The sequence below is a fragment of the Camellia sinensis genome, chromosome 7 (genome assembly GCF_055761805.1).
Source record: "Camellia sinensis isolate YWXY chromosome 7, ASM5576180v1, whole genome shotgun sequence".
Classification (NCBI taxonomy): Eukaryota; Viridiplantae; Streptophyta; class Magnoliopsida; order Ericales; family Theaceae; genus Camellia; species Camellia sinensis.
Genome location: NC_138967.1, coordinates 34382488 through 34403578, shown reverse-complemented (window position 1 = coordinate 34403578; position 21091 = coordinate 34382488). Strand labels below are relative to the sequence as shown.

At 30.0% G+C, this 21091-nt stretch overlaps 1 protein-coding gene across 10 annotated transcripts; it reads right to left on the bottom strand.

Moving 5' to 3' along the window:
• Nucleotides 1-11340: 11340 nt before the first annotated feature.
• On the bottom strand, nt 11341-17870 carry LOC114269017 (peroxisomal membrane protein PMP22). 10 transcript variants are annotated; one of them, XR_003631486.2, is made up of 8 exons: nt 17601-17827; nt 17390-17488; nt 17198-17299; nt 16507-16582; nt 13075-13145; nt 12897-12934; nt 12544-12693; nt 11341-11615 (listed from the first exon to the last, which is right to left on the bottom strand). XR_003631486.2 is itself a non-coding variant. In XM_028210267.2 (7 exons), exons 1-7 carry the CDS (start codon nt 17670-17672, stop codon nt 11564-11566), a joined length of 510 nt encoding a protein of 169 aa, XP_028066068.2. In that variant the 5' UTR covers nt 17673-17827; the 3' UTR covers nt 11341-11563. The 10 variants fall into 10 exon arrangements, 7 of the variants coding, with proteins under 7 accessions (XP_028066068.2, XP_082733864.1, XP_082733865.1 ...); XR_014335178.1 differs by having other exon boundaries at nt 17390-17455; nt 17601-17824; XR_014335179.1 differs by lacking the exon at nt 17198-17299.
• Nucleotides 17871-21091: the final 3221 nt, after the last annotated feature.

The following is a 21091-nucleotide window of genomic DNA, read 5'->3' as shown; positions in this document are numbered from 1 at the left end:
TACCATCATAAAGTTTGATGGTATGCATGAGATGTATGAGCATGTCATTGGATTGTCTAACTTGACTGCTCAATTAAAGAATTTAAGAATATTTGTGAATAAGTTTATTTTTGTGCAATTTATTTTGAATTATTTATCTCTTCAGTATGGGTCATTTATATTAACTATAATTCTATAATTAGTAAGTAGAAAGTTAATAGATTGACTAATATGCTTATTTAAGAAGAGATAAAACTTAAGTAATTGAAATATCATTTATTGATCTTGTAATTCAAGAAGTCGAAAAGAAAGGGAGAATGCTTATAAAATGACATATAGAAATAGCCACATAAAGAAAATGAGTCTGCTCAAGATTTTCAGTCTCATAAGAAAGAAAATGGCTACTCATGTTTTTAATACGGTGCAAGATTAGTTTCAAACTAATTATGTTAAAATCTCCAATTAAAATTATTGGGACTTATTGTTTATTTTTGAAAATTATTTATTGAATTGTCCAAACTTAATTAACCTTGATGGTTATTTTCAAAAATTTAGAATAAAAGTTTAATTTATTGATAATACATTTTCTATTAATTTTGGTATTATTTATGATGGTTTGTATAAATTAAAATTTAATGATTTATCAAAAATTTAATTTATCTTACATCATTATATTGGTCCTAAATATAGCTTGATAAATAAAAACTCTTTAAACTTGTGGCATAAAACATTTTATTGCTTTTAGTGGGAGTGTGGGTTGCATTAAGGAAAAGCAATTCAATCACATTAAGTAAGTGCCATAAGATATACATGGCTTCTTCATATTATCCAAATAGACATTAATGTGCCCTTTTGACACTTCATGTTTGTCACGATCCGCTCCCCGTACCCAAGAGTTAAGTATCGTAATGGCCAGTAACTGAGGTTACCTCCGGCCAATTCTTAAACAAATAAATAAATGCGAGCGGAAGTAATATTTAAATGAGGGTACCAAAATAATCACTGAAACTTCTATTTTTATTATAAAATTTATTGACCAAAAAGATCGATATTTACATAGAAAAATATCAATAAAAGTGTTGTGTGTGTCCATTCCACAGCCCCGCATCTAAGACTCTCCAAAGGCTATTTCTGAATTGCATTGTTTCCTGAAAATTGGTAAACAACTATAAGCACATGGCAGAGTGAGAAATATTATACCAAGAGTATAAGGGACACGAAATAACCACGAATAGTTAGTTAGGCCAAAACATTTAAGATAACTTAGTCGGAACAAATAATCCTTTAAGTAGCAAACTTGAGATTATGTAAATAAATAATTATAAGCACGGTAATTTGGTAAACAAATCATTTAAGTAGCAGAAACTGCTCATTTGAGTAGCAGAACTGAAATACATAAATTATGTAAGTAAATGACCATAACCACGGTACAGAACAGAGCAGAATAGAGGTCACAGAAGTGACAGTCAGAACAGAGGTACGGATTCAAGAAGTGGCTCCTACGGATTCAAGAGGTGGCTCCCACAATAGTGTAGCACTTAGCACCGCACAGAACAGAGGTACGGATTCAAGAGGTGGCTCGTACGGATTCTAGAGGTGGCTCCCACAATAGTGTAGCACTTTGCTCCGCACAGCACTTTGCTCCGCACAAAACAGAGGTCAATAGATCCATGACAAACAGAGGACCACAAAGTGATCAAACAAAGGCCAATAGTTATTTAAGTCCCCTAAGGCGTGGGACTCCCGTGGTGGTACTTACAAAACATAATTGTTGATAAGGTTATAGTCAAATATTCTTAAAATATAAAACAGATATATCCATGAGTTTCCTTTTAAGCAAATAGGGTTCAGAAATAAAACCACGTTACTGAAATATTTATATAATTTATAATAGTTTATAAAACATAACTTGTATAAAATAAATATGATAAGTTAAAACATACATAAAATACATTATAGTAACTCAAGATATAATATAACTCATCTTAACTTTAATATCTTACTCTCTCTTTTCATTATCAAAAACCCTTTTAACTTTTATTATTTTTTTCCTTCTTCCTCTCTTTTCTTTCATTCCTTTCTTCCTTTCTTCTTTCCTCCTCTTCCTTTTCTTTATTTTCCTTTTCTTTCACGCAGGTTGATCACCTCCCTTTTATAGGGAGATAAGGCGCATACGTGGCGTGCAATTAATAATTATATAGATTCGTTCTTATCTTTAATAAATATTTAAGATAATTATTTTTTGATCCAAAATTTTAATATAATTATATAAATAAGTTAATTCATAATTAAATTATACTCTATCGTATACCAACATAAAATTAATTATTTATTTTATTACCACATCTATTATTATTATTATTATTATTATTATTATTATTATTATATTTTGACCTCTAAACTTTTACTAATTATATTGTTTTACAAAATTACACATAATAATATATAATAAATTATATATTTTCCTAACTGTGATTAAATAATATTAGTATAAATTCTACAGAATAATTAAAAATCTAGGTTGTTACAATGTTTGGTAAATAAAAATATTTTATCACTTTTATAGATGAATTTTCACCTTATGATTTTTATTTATTTATTGCATAACAGATCTCCAGTAAATGGACACATTGATGTGTACATTATTAAAGAAGAAAGGCAATTAAACAAAGAATAAAGCTTGAGACCCCACCCACAGTGACCCCAGTGACCCCCAGTGCCACGTGGCATCGCGTGATTGGAAGGAAAGGGAAAAAAAATTATTTTTGGGCTACTGGGGTGCTGGGGGTGCCCCCACTGGGGGTCCCTAGCACCACTGTTAAACAAAAATGTGAATAATATAAAGATAGTGCAAGGCACAAGTCTATTTGCTAAAATCTATAAAAAGCATAATGCCTCAGCAAAATGATGTACTTGAGAAATATTATTGTACTCTAATGAATATGGCTAAGAGTATGTTAAATAAATACCCATAATATTGTGGATGTATGTCGTTATAATTTATTGTTTTCATATAGCATCTGGTTCCTAGTAAGGCAGTTTCAAACACTCACTTTGAATTGTGAACAGGAAGGAAACCGAATTTAAGACACCTGCATGTTTAAGGTTGTCTACAAAATTATAATTATTGATCCACATGAAAAGAAATTGGATTTTAGAATAATCATTGGTTATTTTGTTGATTATCTTGAAAATTCAAAGGGTATTAGTTTTACTATCTTGTTCATAGTACAAGAATTGCAGAAACCAATAATATCAAATTTAATAAGAATGGTGAAATCAGTGGGAGTGATAAATCATGAAATGTGGTTATTCAATAAGTTTGGGTACAAGTATCATTACCCATAATTTGAAGGAAATTGTCGTTGCTATAGTTGTTAAACAACTTAATGTTTTGGAACAACAAATGAATAACCAATTACTCCATAATATAATTATCACCAATGAAAAGTTGTAGAAGAACCACAAGAAATAATATTGAGAAAATCTCATAAGGTAAAGGGATTTGTCATTTCGAATGATTATGTGGTATATCTATAACAATTTTATTATAATATTATGATCAGTAAAGACTCGGTTTTATTGTCACAAGCCATAGAAAATATTGATTCTACTAAAGAAATTGATGTCATGAATGATGAGTTGAAATTAATAGACCAGAATGAAATTTGAGATTTCATTGAATTGCCTAAGGATACAAAAATATTTATTGTTCTAAGGGTAATATAAAATGATATAATGTTAGATATGCAGCCAAAGATTTTACTCATAAAATAGACATTGATTACAATGCGATATTCTTTTTTCACTTGTATCTTAAATGGCTGATTTAGAATCATTAGGGCATTAGTAACTCATTATGATATTGAGTTGAATATATGTGAAAATTAATTTTCTGAAAGAGAGTTTAGATGAAGAATTTTGTGTAGATTTACTCAAAGGTTTCTCTATTAAGGAAAATAAAAATGTGACTTGCAAACTTAAGAAATCAATTTGTGGACTTAAACAAGCTTTCTAAAAATTGTATCTTAAGTTTTATAATGCTATTTTTTCTTTGGATGTTGATGATATTTTGCTTGTTAATAATGTACGTGATTTATTGCACGAGTTAAGAAATTTCTCTTTAAGAACTTTGAAATGAAATATATTAGTAAGACAATCTATGTGATTGAAATTGAAATATTTCTGAAAGAATTACATGAATTGTTGAGATTGTCTTAGAAGGTATATATTAAAAGTTCTATAGAGATTCATAATGAAAGAATATTCACATAAAGTTATCTATATTCTGAAAGAAAATAAATCCAGTCTTATGCAAAAAATTTATAAAATCAATTGGAATAGAAACGATTCTTTATACATTTATTGTAAGAAACTTAATGCTCAAATAAAGAAGTGATAAGGTAATCATAAGGAATAAAAGATTACTTATTCACATTTATGAAGTCTGATAATCTTGAATTGATTGGCTACTTAGATTCAGACTTTAGATGATATATTGATAGTAGAAAATTCACTTTTGGTTCTTTGTTTCTATTTTGTGGAGAAGCAATATTAAGAAAAGTGTAAAACGAACTATCACAAGTATCCTCCATGAAAGTTGAATTTGTGGTGTGCTTTGAGGCCACAATTCATGAATTGTTATTGCGAAATTTTATCGTAAGACTTGGGATTGTCGACTTTTGTTGCCAAGTTGTTAAGAATTTATTGTGATAATTTCGCAATTGTTTTATTTTCTTAGAATGACAAGTATTCTAATGATGCTAAACACATAGAATTGAAATACTTTGTCGTTAAAGAAGAATTTCAGAAACAGAAAGTGTCAATAAAACACATAAGTATATAACTTTTAAGTGCACATCTATTGATGAAGGGATTACTTTTAAAGACAATTAAGAAACTTGCCAATTGGGTCTTGAATGTAATCCATAATAGTTGTTTATGATTGATTGTGTTATTTGACACATTGAGATCTCATTAATTGTGTTTCTGATATATTTCCTGTTATGAAAGTACGTACATTTATGAGAATGAATGAATGGCAATAGGAATAGTCTTTCATAAAAGACATTATCGTTGGACCTCTTTATACTCTTCACTTAAAGGGCTATGTTAAACTAGTTGCTAGTGTTGTAGTACATGGAAGGGACTATATCGCACTATTGGTGTAGAACCGCCATGACTCATATTAGTGATCTATTTAATTATAGCATTATGATGATGACTAAATTAAAGGTAATATTAAATATGGTTTATTGCACGCCTAATGTTTACCTTGTTAAATCTTGATATAAGTTCTCATATGGGTCAAGTGGGAGAATGTAAGACTAAATTATTTTATATTGACCCACATGATATTGTAATATGAATTAGAGATTTAGCAGAATTATGATTCCATATTTTTTACTATAATTAATTGGTAAATAAAGAAGAGTGTTTTCTAAGTATCCTACTTTGATGGAAAAGTGGAATCATTCTTGAATAAGGAAACTGGTCCTATTTCTACCTATAAAAGGACATTCAGACTATCCATCAACTTAATTCTGAATTCAGGGCTGGTTTGACATATTTGAAAAAAGTCAAAAAGTTATTATCCTATTTTAGTTATATCATCTTATTTAAGTCACATCACCTCTCTAACACATCACTTCAAACCCAACCCAACCCAAACCTAACTCATATTTCATAAAAAGTCAAAAAGTGCATTTATTTAGATCATCCCAAACAAGCCCATTATTCCACTAATATTATTATTAGGTTTATGTTCAATCAATTTTGGGTCACTTGAAGGTTTCGCATTATTTATCCGGGTATGTTATTTACTTTCCGCATTATGTTATTATTTGTGAAAATCATGACAGTTCACGATTTTGGATTATAAAGGTTGTTATATGCATAACACCATAAAATTAATTTACCTGTGGAACTAATATAATTATATATTTATGTTTTTATGAAATTAAAATATTATATATATATTTTTTGTTATTTAATTACGTGAATCCTTGATCCTAAACCGATCGAATTCATATTTAAATGGATTGGTTCGGATTGGTTTCACGATTTAAACGGATTAGATTGGTTCCAATTTTTCAAGAACCGTAAATAACGAATTGGTCCTAGTTTTACCCCAATCTGAAACAATTCGGACCATGCTCACCCTTACATATGACAAAAATTCGGTAATACATGCCCAAACATTATTTATTTGTTCGGAAACAGATAACCAACTTTGACAATGGTCAAACTAAAAAAAAGGATGAGGCGGCAGAGATCACAACCCAAGCTAGGGCAATTGAGAGTAATCACACTTAGTTTTTCTTCTTTTCTTTCTTAACCACAAAAACTCAACCCAATTTCTTGTTGATATATTTTAAGTTGATATATTTTAAGAATTGAAAATTAAAAATCCTACATTTATTTTTTCACTGTAAGGTCATGAACAGGTGTGTGGAGATGAAATAGTAATTACTTTCGTGGGTTTGTTAAGGTTTTTGGAAGAGAGATTTTTTGAGATGTGGGAGGTGTGCATTCAATTGAATGAGTGAAATGTTTTCACAATAATAATTTTGGTATTATTTGGAAAAAGAATTTTTTTTAAAGAGTTTTAAAATTTATAAGTGAAGGTACGAAGAAATAAAAAGTCTAAAATAATTGATGAGATACTAATAATAATACTTGTATATATACATATATATATATATAAATAAAATATAAAAGTGAGGCAATTCACAGGAAACTTGAGATTAGATCATTTTCAATTATAAAGTCTCGTTTGAGAATATATTATTTTAATAATTTTTTAATTTTTTAATTAAAATAAAAAATAAAAAAATTAATATATTTTGAAATGATTTGTTAATTTTTTATAAAAAAATTGTATAAAAAGCTTTAAAAAAAAAGAATCCTTAATATTTTTATACAATTTGTTAAATTTTTAATTTTTTTAATAATTTTTTTTTTTTTTTTTTTTTTTTTTGTAATTCTTAAACTAGAAAGTGATGTTCTCACTCGAAGGATAATTGCAACAGGACAAAAAGGAAGTCAAATAGTCATCATTTCTATGGGGGACACAAAGGTTCAAACATTTCTTTGATAATAAAAATAAAAATAAATAAATAAAAACAAACATCAAATCAAGCATTCATTGCGGAGCTTCCCGCATACACTTGACCCACGTGGGTGGTAGTTAAGGCTTTTATGCGCTCACGATCCACGCGGTCCGTACAATTTATTATTATTTTTTTAATTTTTAAATGTGATAAGTATTAATATTACATTCTAACGATATGATGTTAAAAATTTTTAAAAATTTTTTAAAAAAATTTAGTATACGTTTTTTTAAAAATATGACAACGTGATAAGTATAATATGACATTTTAAAATTTTTACTCTAAAAAAAATAATTCCTCATTAGTATATTTTTTCAAGTTCAAATGTGATAGTAGCTGGTATGATGTGACATTTCAAAAAAATAAAAATTCCTTAAGCTTTTTTTGAGGAGTGGGTTGACTTTTCGATTTTTTTTTTGACTATTTTAACCTGGGGTTAAAAAATTTAGTTTAGGAAGAATTTTTGGCTTTTTTGACTTTTTTGTGAGAGAAAGAATGTAATGATTATGTGTTAAATGTGATATTTTGTCTTATTAGACTAAAAAGTCCATTTTTTTGTGACTAAAATAGCCAAAAAAGCCCCAAGTTGGACTTTCCAAACAAAGCCTTACACCTCGTTTGAGAACAGGCTAATTTAGTAATTTTTTGACTATTTAACTAAAATATGAGTTAAAAAAATTAGTATGTTTGGGATAATTTTTTGGCTTTTTACGAAAAGATGTGCAAAAAGTAGAGAGAAAAGAGAATCTTTGACTTTTTTGTATGAGTTGTTGGCTTTTTAGCTAATTTAGTAACTTTTTGACTTTTTTTGCTAAAAACGAAGGTTCCCAAATGAGGCCTTAGTATATATTTTTTCAAACGTGATAACGTGACATGTATGACGTGAAACTTTTAAAAAAATAAAAATTCTTTAGTATACTTTTCTCAAATGTGATAACGTGATAGGTATAATGTGACACTTAAAAAAAAATAAAAACTCTGTAGTATATTTTTCTCAAATGTGACAATGTGGCGAGTATAATATGATATTCTAAAAAAAATTAAAAATTCCTTAATATACTTTTTCCAAACGTGACAACGTGACAGGTATGATGTGACATTTCAAAAAATAAAAATAAAAACTTCTTAGTAAACTTTTTTCAAATGTGACATGTGACATTCCAACGTGGTGGGTATGATGTGACACTCTAAAAAAATTAAAAACTCTTTAATATACTTTTTTTAAATGTGACACTTTAACGTGATGGACATGATGTGATACTAAAAAACTCTTTAGTGTACTTTTTTTAAATATAACACTCTAATGTGGTAGGCAAATGAGTGATTATACATCCAAAAAGACTAAATGGATCAAATATATATATATATATATATATATATATATATATATATGAGACTATATGGATTACAAGTCCAAAATATAGGACTTATTGGTCAATCCCCCAAAGATTTACCAATTTATATTTAACTTAATTTAAATTATTTTTTTATATTCTAATAAATAAAATAATTGACATAATTATCAACATACTCCTAATAATAATAAGATGAAGTGTATATTAATATTCACATAGATAGTATAAATATTCCATGATATGTACATTCATACTGCCGACATGAATATTCATATTGTCAAATTTTTTTAATGTATTCATATCACCGAGTTATTAAGGATTTAAAAAATATTTATAAGGATAAAATTATTCATAAAATATCTTAAGTATGAGAGTTAGGATTTGGTGAATCAAATATCCCAAATAATAAGACTTATTGCAATATAAGAATATCTTATAAACTAATTGAGATACAAATACTTGAAAGATAATTTCTGATAAATTTCCTTTTGTTTTTTAAATTTAAATTTTCAAATTTATTTTTTAGGATGAATTACACTAAACTCCCCTAAAATTATATATATATATATATAATAAATCACATAAGTTTGACAAAATTACACTTGATTATCTTAATATTTTAATTCATATAATACTTGACTGTCTTTTCACTAAAAAATCTTTAGTAGTATATACATAAAAAAATAAATTTTTTTACATTAAATATATATTTTATTTTGTACGAGTGGAAAGAGAGGGAAGTAAGTAGACTCAGGCTGCTTTTGATGTCTGTCACAAATTTATGTGATGATCTAGAGGACAAACCAGTCTGGTTGGCTATAGGTTCTGGTATGTTTTCTGTCTCCTTTGTTTATAGAAGTGAAGTTGACTTCCTTGGTCCCTCCCTTATTTCTAGTAACTTAGTTTGGAACAAATTTGCACCTCTAAATGTTCAATTTTTCTATTGGTTAGCATGTAAAAATAGAGTAAAAACAGTAGACTTTCTTCAAAAAATTGGAGTGATTCAAGCTAATTCTCCAACCCCTTGTGTTTTTTGTAAAGCTGCGAGTGAATCCATCTGCCATGTGATGTTGCACTGTCATTTTGCACGAAGGGTTTGAGCTGCAATGTTGAATTGATGGGAGGTGCAAGGGGCTTTACCAGGATCTATGGGAGCTATACTTCATTGGTGGAAAAGTGATAAACTTAACAGAAAAGAAAAATGGCTTTGGAAGGTCATTCTTTTGGCTGTCCTTTGGTCTTTATGGAAGCTTCGAAATTAGTACATTTTTAAGGCTGCTACACATCAGTTGGAGAACTTGTGTGATTTGATTAAGAGCAGAGTTGCACTGTGGTTGAACCATAGATTTAAGGACTTTCACTTCCTGAACAATTTGAGGCAAATCAGATGCTATTTGGGGAGTAAATTTGTACTGGGCTGCTGATATAGATCTCTTTATGCTACAGGTTTTCTTGTAGGAGTTCATCTGTTGGTGTATTTTGTTTTCTTAGGTTGGTGTCTTACCAACTTTGGGTAGTGCTAGCAAATGAATGGACTTGCTTCTTAGTGCCAACTTAATTGGAAGCGGGTTGTCTTGTTATGATGCTCATTGCACCCCTCTTTTTATTAATGATTGTCAATGTATTTCTGTTTGATCATTATCAATAAAATATCTTTTTAGCTATTTCAAAAAAAGAAAAGAAAAAAGAGATTAGTTTGTAGTGTTTATTGCAAGTTATGTAATCACCCTTAAATTAGTTTTATGAAATTTTTCATGATATTTTTTTATAATGCGTAGCATTACTCTTGAGTTGAATATATTTTTAAAAAATTCATATATAATTGTAACTATTTATACTTATACATATTATATAGAAATTTATTAGAAAATCATTTTTCAAGTGTTTATATCCCAATTAGTCCATAAAATATTCTTATATTCTAATAAGTCCTATTATTTGAACATTTAATTTATCAAATCATAACGATCATATTTATGATATTTTATAGACATTTCTACCCTTACAAATATTTTTTGAACGGTTAGTAATTTGGTAATGTGAACATTCATATTTTAAAATGTAAATATTCACATTGACGTGTGAATGTTTACATTGATAGTGTGAACATTCACATTGACAATATGAATATTCACATTGACGGTATAAATATTCACATTACGAAACATTTGCACTGTAAATGTAAATATTATTAGAAGTATTTTGGTAACTATGTCACCTACTTGACTTATTAGAATATAAGAAAATAATATGGACTAAATGAAACATAAATAGGTGAAAAGAGATTTATGAAAAAATACCTCTATCATATACACTCCAATTTATGAGCAGTGCTACGTTCATATAATTTATTTTCTTCCAAATCTCCCATATGAGGTGCCAAATCAAAATATATGTAAGGAAAATTTTAAAAAAATATTAGAGCGTAAGTCAACTTTTCACATTTTACTTGCACTTTGGAAGGATTTGGGGGGTGGGTGGGGGAGAAATTGGGAGAATGAATAATTTTTCTAAATTTATATTATTTAACTTTATAATCATAAATGACATGTAACATACGAAGAGATTGGATAAAAGATTTACGCTCTTAATTTTGAATTTATAAAAACAATCAAATCATTACACTATCAATATTATGATACAAATTTATTTAATTTATTAGCTAATGAGCTATATAACACGATTGGATCATGGATAAGATTTGAATTATTACTTTTTCAGCAAGCTTGAATATTTATGTTAGATTTGATTATGTGTCGATGGTGACTGTTGTTTCCATGAATCATTTCTTTAACTAGAAGAAGATTATGAAACCCTTTCGGGTTGAGTTAGGTTTGGGCTTGCACATTTTTTGTTATTTTTGCTTCCGAATTTCGACTTGCATCTATGGGCCCTTTTGGAAAGCTAGCTTTTAATTTTTAATCAATTTTGAGTTATATCATCTCTCACATTTTTTATACACAAAAAGACAAAAGTTGAAAAAAATCAAAAAACTAACTTTTAAAATCACCCCTATGTTATGGTGAGACAACTTCCCTTTTGAACAAATAAGAATTTTAAGCTTAACTAAAATGGAAAATAAAAGATACAAAAAAAGAAAAGAAAAGTTCTTGCTTTCTAGTCTTTCTTGGCAGCACTTGACCTTGATTTGAAATTCAAATATATACCCCTTAGAAAAAGAAAAAGAAAAAGAAAAAAAGAAGCATGAATTAGTTATAAAAACTTTAAAATAAAAAATCAATTACAAGCAGTTAACATATGCAGTAGGTCTGTCAAAATATATCACTGACACGACTGAAATAACATGAACATGCATGAATAATTATTCTATAAATAAATTAAAAAGCAGCCAGGATTTATGCTGTGTTTGGTATTTGAGGATAGATTTGGAAAAGAAAATAAAAAAGTATGTGAAATGTGAAAAAAATATACTTCTATTTAATATAATTTCACACACCTTTTCTCTTTCCCTTTCCAATTCCAAATCCCTCTCAAATCTCCCAACCAAACACAGCGTTAAAGTACCATTCCTTGTTGCATTTTGGTACTTGCTTTTGAGAATCTAGCATCTCCTAAAATTTTCTAAAATGTACAAAGCTGCCGTTTGACAAGTGGGTTGGAGGTGGATTAGGACTAAAAACGTACCAAAAAAAAAAGAAAAAAAAGAAGAAGATAAAATAAGTTAAATAAATTAAAAAGATAAAATATATCATCCAAATCATAATTTTTTTTTTCTTTCACACAAAAGTCAAAAAAAGCTAAAATATTCTTCCCAAACAGAACTAATTTAGCATAAATTAACAAAAAAACTAAAAAATCAAGTTAAAAAAGTTCTTATTCTATGATTAGATCCAATGGACGCGGAAAAATTAATTTGAAACACATAACACCACTATGTGATTTATGTGTAGCATTTTTTTTTAATGATATTCCGTGTTATCTTTTTGTATTATGTACTGACAATTCATGTAAGCATAGCCAACTTGTAAATTTTCCTTTTTTTTCACGATAAGTAATACACAATTCTCAGTTTTCATCTACACAATAATACTAGATAGAGAGAAATTTCCTAAGAGATTCGACTTACGAATCAATACCTCAGCAAACTCAATGCAATCCCTTCTCAAGATTGGTTCTTAAATTTGTAGAGCCCCATATTGATGGCGCAACCCTAGATTTGCTAGAAGCCCACACTATTGGATTTGGAAACCTAAAGTGAAGTCTGCGAGTCCGATGAATTTTTGGTCCTATAAATGTAATTGATAATATTATTATTTACCTAGTATTGAAAATAAGGTATTCAGATTTTGTTTCAAATAATGTTGCTTGAATTAAATATTTCAATCTCTAGCAAGTTCTGCAGAATAGAGAAAGGATTTCAACATAAATGATAGCACAAGATAAAAAAAGGCAATGAGATCAAAGATTGAAGGAAATAAGGTGTGCGTACCAGCATGAGCCATAAACGGTAGAGAACATGACACGGACCTGCAAAAGGTAGATACAGATAATTAATCCATCTTATCATGAGCCAAACTCCAAATCAATATCAATGTGACTTTAGGATGATTGTCACTTTCGTCTACCAATTCCACATAACAAATTAAAATTTGACCATGTTTCAATACCTTCCATGCATCCAACTGTAAAGCGGGGTATTCTTTTCGAACTTTGTTTTTAACTGACCTCCAAGGTCTCCCTGCAAAAGCCAGAACATCACTATAATTTTTTATGACAAGGTAGAACATATGAACAAAATCATAATCATCTTTTTAAAATAAAGTAGTGCTTATATTTCCACCAATATTCATTATAAAAACAACAAAATCAATTGGGTATAAATCCTTTTTTCCTCTTGGACAAAGATTAATTTGCAAGTTACTGTACAAAGCAAACAAACAAATATAAAGAACTTGCAAAGAAGGATTCAAATTCTGTACTAGCCATCATGAGAGATACACTTAATATAAACAATTAGATAGTTAGCTGCACAAACGAAGACAGTGATGGGTTAGTTGGAGAGAGAAGAGTGATATACCCAATATCTTCTAATTTTTTACCCAATATCTTCAAACTACTGTTACCATCTAGAAATTCTGGAGTTAAAACACTGAACGGTCACTGGCAGTTTCACTCTTAGTTTGTGCAGTACAATCCTCAAACACTCCCTGCATTAGGGGTTAACTGACTTTAAGCTAATGGGTAACAGATGCAATGTACAAGAAATATACATATAGGCAGCATGCCTCTACACCATGAAGCACATATACTTCAAAAAGGGTGTCGTATCCGTATCAGACACCGATATTGTCTAGATACTCACAGATACATATCCGATACTTGATATTAATTTTCTTTAATTTTGAGAATAAGATACTTAAGTCACCTATTTGAACTATTATGAAATTGAGATTGTAATCATTTTTACATGACATCGGATAATAATTGTTAAGACAAATAAAAGAATAGTTTTTCAATAGTTTACTTACTTTTTACAGAAAATAAGATAGTGAGATTAAAGTAGTATAGTACCCTAGTTTTTCAAAATTTATCAAATTGACGGATCTTTAATGTCATACATGTGTCCTATATCCATCCTTCATAGAAAATAAGGACATATAAGAAAATTTATTGATACCAAAATCAGATTTCAACAATTAAACAAGCAAGTAAACTTGCATACAATAACTTAATTGTGAAAGTGAAAACCACAAGAGCAAATATTGAAATGAAATTTTTGTAAGACCCACTGTAAAAAGTAAATTGATTACTGACTCTTAAATTAATACCTAATTCCTACATAATGGTTTCTCACATTTCTTTGAACTTAGATAAAATACAATACTAAAAATTATTTTATTTTTTTTACGAACGTATCTTGATTGTACCCGTATCTTTATGTTTTTTAAAGTTTTGTTATATCAACGTATCTGTACATATCCATTTCTCCTATCCGTATCCGTGCTTCATAGCGTTGCACTGTTTAAAGGCCCAACCATGTTACTACTATAGAAGCAATGTTTTGTCCTAGTCTTTATGTCTTGTACTTTTGAGTTTTCACTAATTTTACAGTAGATTATCCATTAATGGTGAAGCAGCATCCAAGTTTGAATTGCAATTAAATAGGGTTAACCTCTGCTACTAAAAGGCTTCAGATGAATACAAAGCTCTTAATACATTTTAGTTTGGCTTTTCAGACTTGATTGGATAAAGATGATTTAAACTGCAGCATTTGTGATTCAGTCAATTGCAACACATGTCAACGCTCAATTGCCTAGGGTGAAGTTTTTGCTTTTATGTGTAGTCAACCTTATGTGGGTAATCTCCTGTGTCATCGCCATGTCATTATCTCTACCTTCTATGCCTCAAATCAATTACTTTAATATTATCTCCGAGGAACCTCCAAGCATGCTTGCCTGGTGCTCAACACACCCCCTCGGCTCAACCAAGTGAATCTTTGCTTGAGCACATTATCCATCCTATTCGTGATTACACACTCAGCATCCTAAGCTCAACCGAGTGATCCTACACCCAAGTATGTCCCTCCTTTGTCACATTCTTTTATCTTCAAGGTTTCCAATGGCACCCCAACGCTCTCACGCTAGCCTAGGTTAGGAAGAGGACTTAAGAACCCCGTGTGGAACTTCTTGGGATATGTGGGTCAGTAGCTAGAGTTGAGGCTTCATTAGGGCACTCGTTCCATCCCCCGAGGAACCTGCACTTTGACCAGTCTTAGACAGAAACCTCCAGTAGAAGACATTCTTCAAGTGAAGACAAAGAAACGCGGCGTGCTCTGTACCCCCAATACCTGAGAAGCACACTTCACCACCGTTGCAATTGCTAAGGCCTTTCGGTATTGTGGTGCCACTACTACTAGTGGCCTTTACCTTCATGTTATCAGGCCAAGGAGGGCGAGCCACTTGTTTCCTTGTCTCCACTCGAACTTGCGACAATATACACTCAAGTAAGTTGGCCTACAAGGCCTTACCCTCCTATAAAGAGGAGGTCACCACCTTCATGCAGGAATGGACAATGCTCTCTCTCTCTCTCTCAGGTTGCTCTCACCCCTTCCGCCTCTGGTAGTCTCACTCCATCTTAAGTGTATACCCTCATTTTACAAAGGGCTCCACAGGTAGCCCACTCACCCTTTACCATCAACAACTACCAAGTGGCAACCACACACTAAACATTTAAAATCAATTTCAAGAACTAGTTTCCAAATGATTGAAACAGGATGCAATAATTATTTGCTTCTTCTGCACATAAATTCAGAGATCACCCAAATGTTTACCAACATTTTTGGAAAATATTGACATGTGTGACAAAAATAAAAGCAGAAATTAATCTCTCTCCAGATTACTGAAAGTTTGGAAGAAGAGACCATGCTTCATTAATTCCTCATTTCCTTTTATATCTTCTTTGCATGTTGAGAAGGGGTGTCAAGAGGAAAACATGAACAAATAACCATGTTAAGACTTACAAGTACAAAATGGGCCTTAAATTTGGAGAAACAACTGAATAAGCTAGACTCTGCTACTTTATTAAGGAAAGTTAGCCTTAGCACAGACATTCCCCAAAATATATGCGCATTGAACCACATCAGTCAAGCCCAACACAAGTACTTAAAATCAAACATATGATTTTGTTATCTCCACTCTTCTCCATGTAGAGCCATACGATTCATACCCAAATTAAAAGCATTCATGGTTAAAACTCAATACTAGTCTGTAATTGTATTTTCTTCAAGAGATGCTTGGGTTTATGGATCACTGTGACAACAACTAAAGCTTTGAAAAAAAGTAAAACAAGAAAAGGAAGAAGGAAAAAACTGAAAAGCGTTAAAAAAGCAATAAAGCCATGAAAACTAATCTGCCGAGAAAGGCTCTAACAAGCTGAAAACTGCGAACCCTATGTCTCTACCAAAAAAAAAGTTCAATAAGTAAACAAGCCAATGTTTCATATTGACAACACTAGTTTAACTACATTCAATAATTGAAAATCAAGATCCAGCAACTTGTGAATTTTAAACTGGAAACAATCACTTAAAACAATGTACATACCTTCAACTATCAAACCATAGTACACCATGTAAATCAAGTTGTTCCAAGGATGATAAGTTAATTGTTGCAACAATACCTAAATAAGAGAAAAAGAAAAGCAAACAATGTTCAATCCTCAATCAAATAAATTCTAGTTACGAAGCAGGTCTTATGAACCGGACTTATTTATCAGAAAGTCCTACTCCACCTTTCAGTGATAAATTATTATTATTATTTTTTTTATAAAAAGAACACAATTTAACTACTTACACTTTCCACATCATATTTCGATATAAACTAACACAAATAAACTAAAAATAAACAAAAGCCAAAACATCTCAATCATCTATCACTTTAATAAATTTATCAATATGATTACCATTACCAAATAATCATTCCACAAATACAAAACACCTCTAAAAGTCTCAGAAAAAATTCATTATCAAAACAGTGGGCAAATAAATAAATAAATAAATAATAAAAAAAATCGCTCAGGACAACAGGACAGTTTTCCCCTAAATTCTAACAAAACCCATGTGCAAAATACAACAAACACTTGATAGACATACAGACAAAAACAATCACATGAATATATAGCTAACAGAGCATTATCATACTTTTCATCAATAAAGCTTCTTTTTTTTCTTTTTTTTTTTTCTGATTAAAAAAAAAAAAAAAAAAGGAGCATTAAAATTCAAAGAAAAAACTTTACTTTCTTTGCATAAGTTTTGATATCGTTCTTTCCCTTGAAGATGAAATCAGTCAATTTCTGACAGCAGTAATCAAATGGCCCACCATATGCGAACCCATAGAGCTTCAAAACAGTCCCCACATATCAAAAACTTCAACAATGAACATATAGAACAAAACCCAGAAAAATTGCTAGTCTGATTCAAAAAAATACCATTAAAAGAAGTAATCTTCTTAATTGAAGCTTTTTGATTCCGGAAGACTTCTGAGAATATAAGTCCTGAAATCCAGCCAAAACTCCTGATGTAATTACCTAAAAAAAAAGAGGCAAAAAAAAAAAAAACCCCCATGAAAAATTGAATAAAGCATTGAATAGAAATAAAGTCAATATGTATGTGAATGACATGAATATTTGAGAAAGTGACCTTGGTTCTCAGAGGGTGGAGTTGCAATTGTAGCATGTAAATGTTCCAAGCTTTTTTGACTACCTCGGACATGGCGGGTCAATGATCCACCTCTCAGCTCTCTCTCTCTCTAATACCTCAGAGAGTGTAAGAGAGAGAGATGGATCATGAAACTTGAAATGGGAGCTAAAATATGAGAAGATGGGCAATGCTTTGGTACAGTGCAGTGCAGCAGTGAGCTCATTGTCATTTCAACTTTTCATTGTTTTGAATGTTTAAGGACTTGGCCCCATTTGGTGGTTCCCTTTGTTGGTATCTTTTTATTTTTTATTTTGGAGAAATTACAAATATATATATATATATATATATTTTTCTTTGTAATAAAATAAATTTTTAATTTTATATTTTATCAATTTAAATTTTGATCATTCTTCTTATTTTTTTTGTTTAAACTATTCATCTATTTTTATTAAGTAAAATTGACATAAAAAAATATATTTTAATTATTAAACTCAATATAGGTGTGTATAAAATATCTAAAATATCATTTTTTTTCCAGTTTAATAATTAAAATATATTCTTCATTATTTGGTCAGTTTTGTTTAATAAAAATAGGCATATAATTTAGATTGAAAATAAGTAAAACATTATTATTTAAATTGATAAAATTAAGAATTTAAAATTTATTTTGTTATAATAATCAAACCTTTATTTTTTTTCCAATATTTTTTTAGGGTAAATTATACTAGCCTTTAAGTTTAGAGAAAATATATCAAGTCTCACAGTTTTGATATAATTACATTAGGTTTCCTTAATGTTTTAATTTGCATAATATTTACGCATTTTGCATAAGTTTGTTAGTTATATGCGTAAAATATCTTTTATATAGAAATATATGTTTTCTTTATTTATCCTTATATGTTGACATCATTTATATTAGGGAAGTCACTGTAATTATGTTAAAATTATGGAATTACATGTATTTTCTTTAAACGTCAAGGGAAGTTAGTATAATTTAACCTTTTTTAATTTAAAAAATGAGAAAATTAATAAAAAAATTCATTTTAAGGAAGGTATAAGGCATTGGATTTCATAAGTATTATTATTATTATTATTATTATTATTATTTTGGATGAGAAGTACACTCTTTGTAAAATATTGTATATTTTGTTATTTTGGAGGACATTTTGTTTTCAATTATATCCCTTAACCTTTCTGTTGAAATTTTTTTATCTGTTCAATTTTTTTAAACCTATCTGTTTAAATTTGTATCTATTTATTCAATTTTTTCTCCTTGTCTATTGAAATCTATTATTTTTTTTTATTTGTCCAAATTCTTTTCCCCTATCTGTTTAATTTTTTAATCTTTTCTATTCAAATTTTGTTCCTATCTGTCAAAATATTTTTTGTGTTGAAATTTTGTATCTATCTGTTGAACCTATTCTATTTCTGTGTGTGTGTGTGTGTCAAACCAAAAACTAAATCCACTTGTTCTTATCTGTTCAACAACAACAACAAAGGAAAAAATCATCTGTAATTAAATTTTCTTTCTCTATCTATCAGATAATCTAAAAAAATATATGTAAAACAAAATGTTCAATTTTTCTTAGAGAGAGAGAAAAAGGATATCTGTTTAAATCATCAACAGAGAGAGAGGGAGAGAGAGAAAGAGAGATGCCTCAAATATGGGACTGCATGAGGAAATGCAAGAAAGTTTGAGAAATTGTAGTAGTAGAGCTCCGATGTGAATGTGATAGAGTACTCATGATGAGAACTATGGAGTTTTCAAGCTCTTTTGTAACAAGATCATTAAAGAGAAAAAAGTTGGTGTCAAATGATGATAGTTATCTCGTGAGCCGCAACTTGCCGAAGATCTCAATGTCCCTGGCCATGGAGGCTTTAGGTTGGGTTCTTGTGTCTTGGTGTTCGAGTACTGAGTTAAGTGAGTTTGTGAAACACGAATTACGATCTGCAGATCTGAAGGTGAATGAAATTTGTTTTCTTTTTGATCTTGTCAGACTAGAGCCACATATGGTGCATCGAAGCTCCATGACTCCCGAAAAACGTTATCGGCCTGAGTCTCGATCTACACCGAAAGCTGAGTGGTAAAATAAGGGTAGAGAGAGAGGCAGATCTTGGGGTTTTGAAGAGAGATATCTTAGAGAATTACGCCAATGCTCCGATATATCTCGCCGTCGTGCTCAAGTATATAGAGATCTCAGAGATATGATCTGAAGGGATTTAAGGAGAGAGAGAGAGAGAGAATTGGGGGCATAAATTTGGCTCGGGCCTCGCGGGCTCCCAGCAAAATTCGGGCAGGGTTGGGCCGGGTCAGGGGCCAGAAAATTAAGCCCAAGCCCAGGGGGTATTTGGGCATCGGGTGGGCCGGGACAGTGGGCTAGGTCTAGGCCTAGGTTTGGGCTTGGACCTGGGCCCGTGAACATTATTTTTTTCACCAAAATTTTATTTTTTTCTATCAAAAATGACACTGGGCCTCGGGCAGGCCGGGTCAAGCATCAGGCTTTGAGTGGACCGATGGACCGAGCCGGGCAGGGCTTCAAAATGATGGCCCAAGCCTAGGGTCTCGAGCTAGGCTTGAGCCTAATTGAATTGGGCCCACCCTGAGTCGCAGGCCATTTTCACACTCCTAGAGAGAATCATAAAGAGAAAGAAAGAGAAGACGTGTGAATTCAAAATTGTGGGTAGTTTGGTCATTTTACAAAAGCATGGCCTTATGGATTTAATAATTTAGAGTATGGACTTTTAAGCTTAAGAAATCCAAATTTGGATTTATGGCCCAGTGCTCTTAAAAAATTATGTTAGAATATTCGATATTTTGCGTGTAGTTTGTGTGATATAAATATCTTGGAATTTGAGCAATGTTACATTTACTTAAAATCTTATTACCAATCTTACTTAAGATATACATGTCTAAGCATCATTGGATATTTAAATGTTATTATTTTTTTTGACAACTAATCACATTTGACCTCTTATATTTTTCGTAAGATTGTTAGTATAGATAATTTTTTTTTTGTTTAAACTCTTTAGTTTATGACATTTTAGCAACGTGGTGTGTCTGAAATTAACTTTTTTAATTGACTTTTTTGTTGTTGTTGTTGTTGTTGTTGTTTTTTTTTTTTTTTTTTTTTTGTCTACACAATTAAAAGAATTTAAATTTATATTAAACAAACTTAAAAAGTATAAAAAAACTATACAATTTTTTTTTTATAAAAAAGTTACTAAAGACGAAAAAAATTTTAAAAAATATATATGACTTTTTAAGCTAATGTTTAACTCACCTTAATTATTAAAAAAATAAAATAAAATTTAAGATTCCTGATATTAAGATTTTATAGGATAAAAGGACATGCAATATTTTCACAGTGGTTGGGATCCCTCAACATTCTTTTAGAGAAATTTCGATCTAGAAAAATTTCGATTCAGAGAAATTTTGACCTAGAAAAATTTCAAAATATAGACAAATTTCAGACAAATTTCTCTATGTTTTG

Bases quoted from the DNA above. Each gene is read 5' to 3' on its own strand.
- LOC114269017 (XM_028210266.2), bottom strand. From the start codon at position 17,672: ATGTCCGAGGTAGTCAAAAAAGCTTGGAACATTTACATGCTACAATTG. The intron at 17,489-17,600 runs GTCACTTTCTCA...CTTTTTTTTTAG, and splicing joins TCCACCCTCTGAGAACCAAG to GTAATTACATCAGGAGTTTT. The intron at 16,583-17,197 runs GTAAAGTTTTTT...TCTCTTATTTAG, and splicing joins TCAAAACTTATGCAAAGAAA to GTATTGTTGCAACAATTAAC.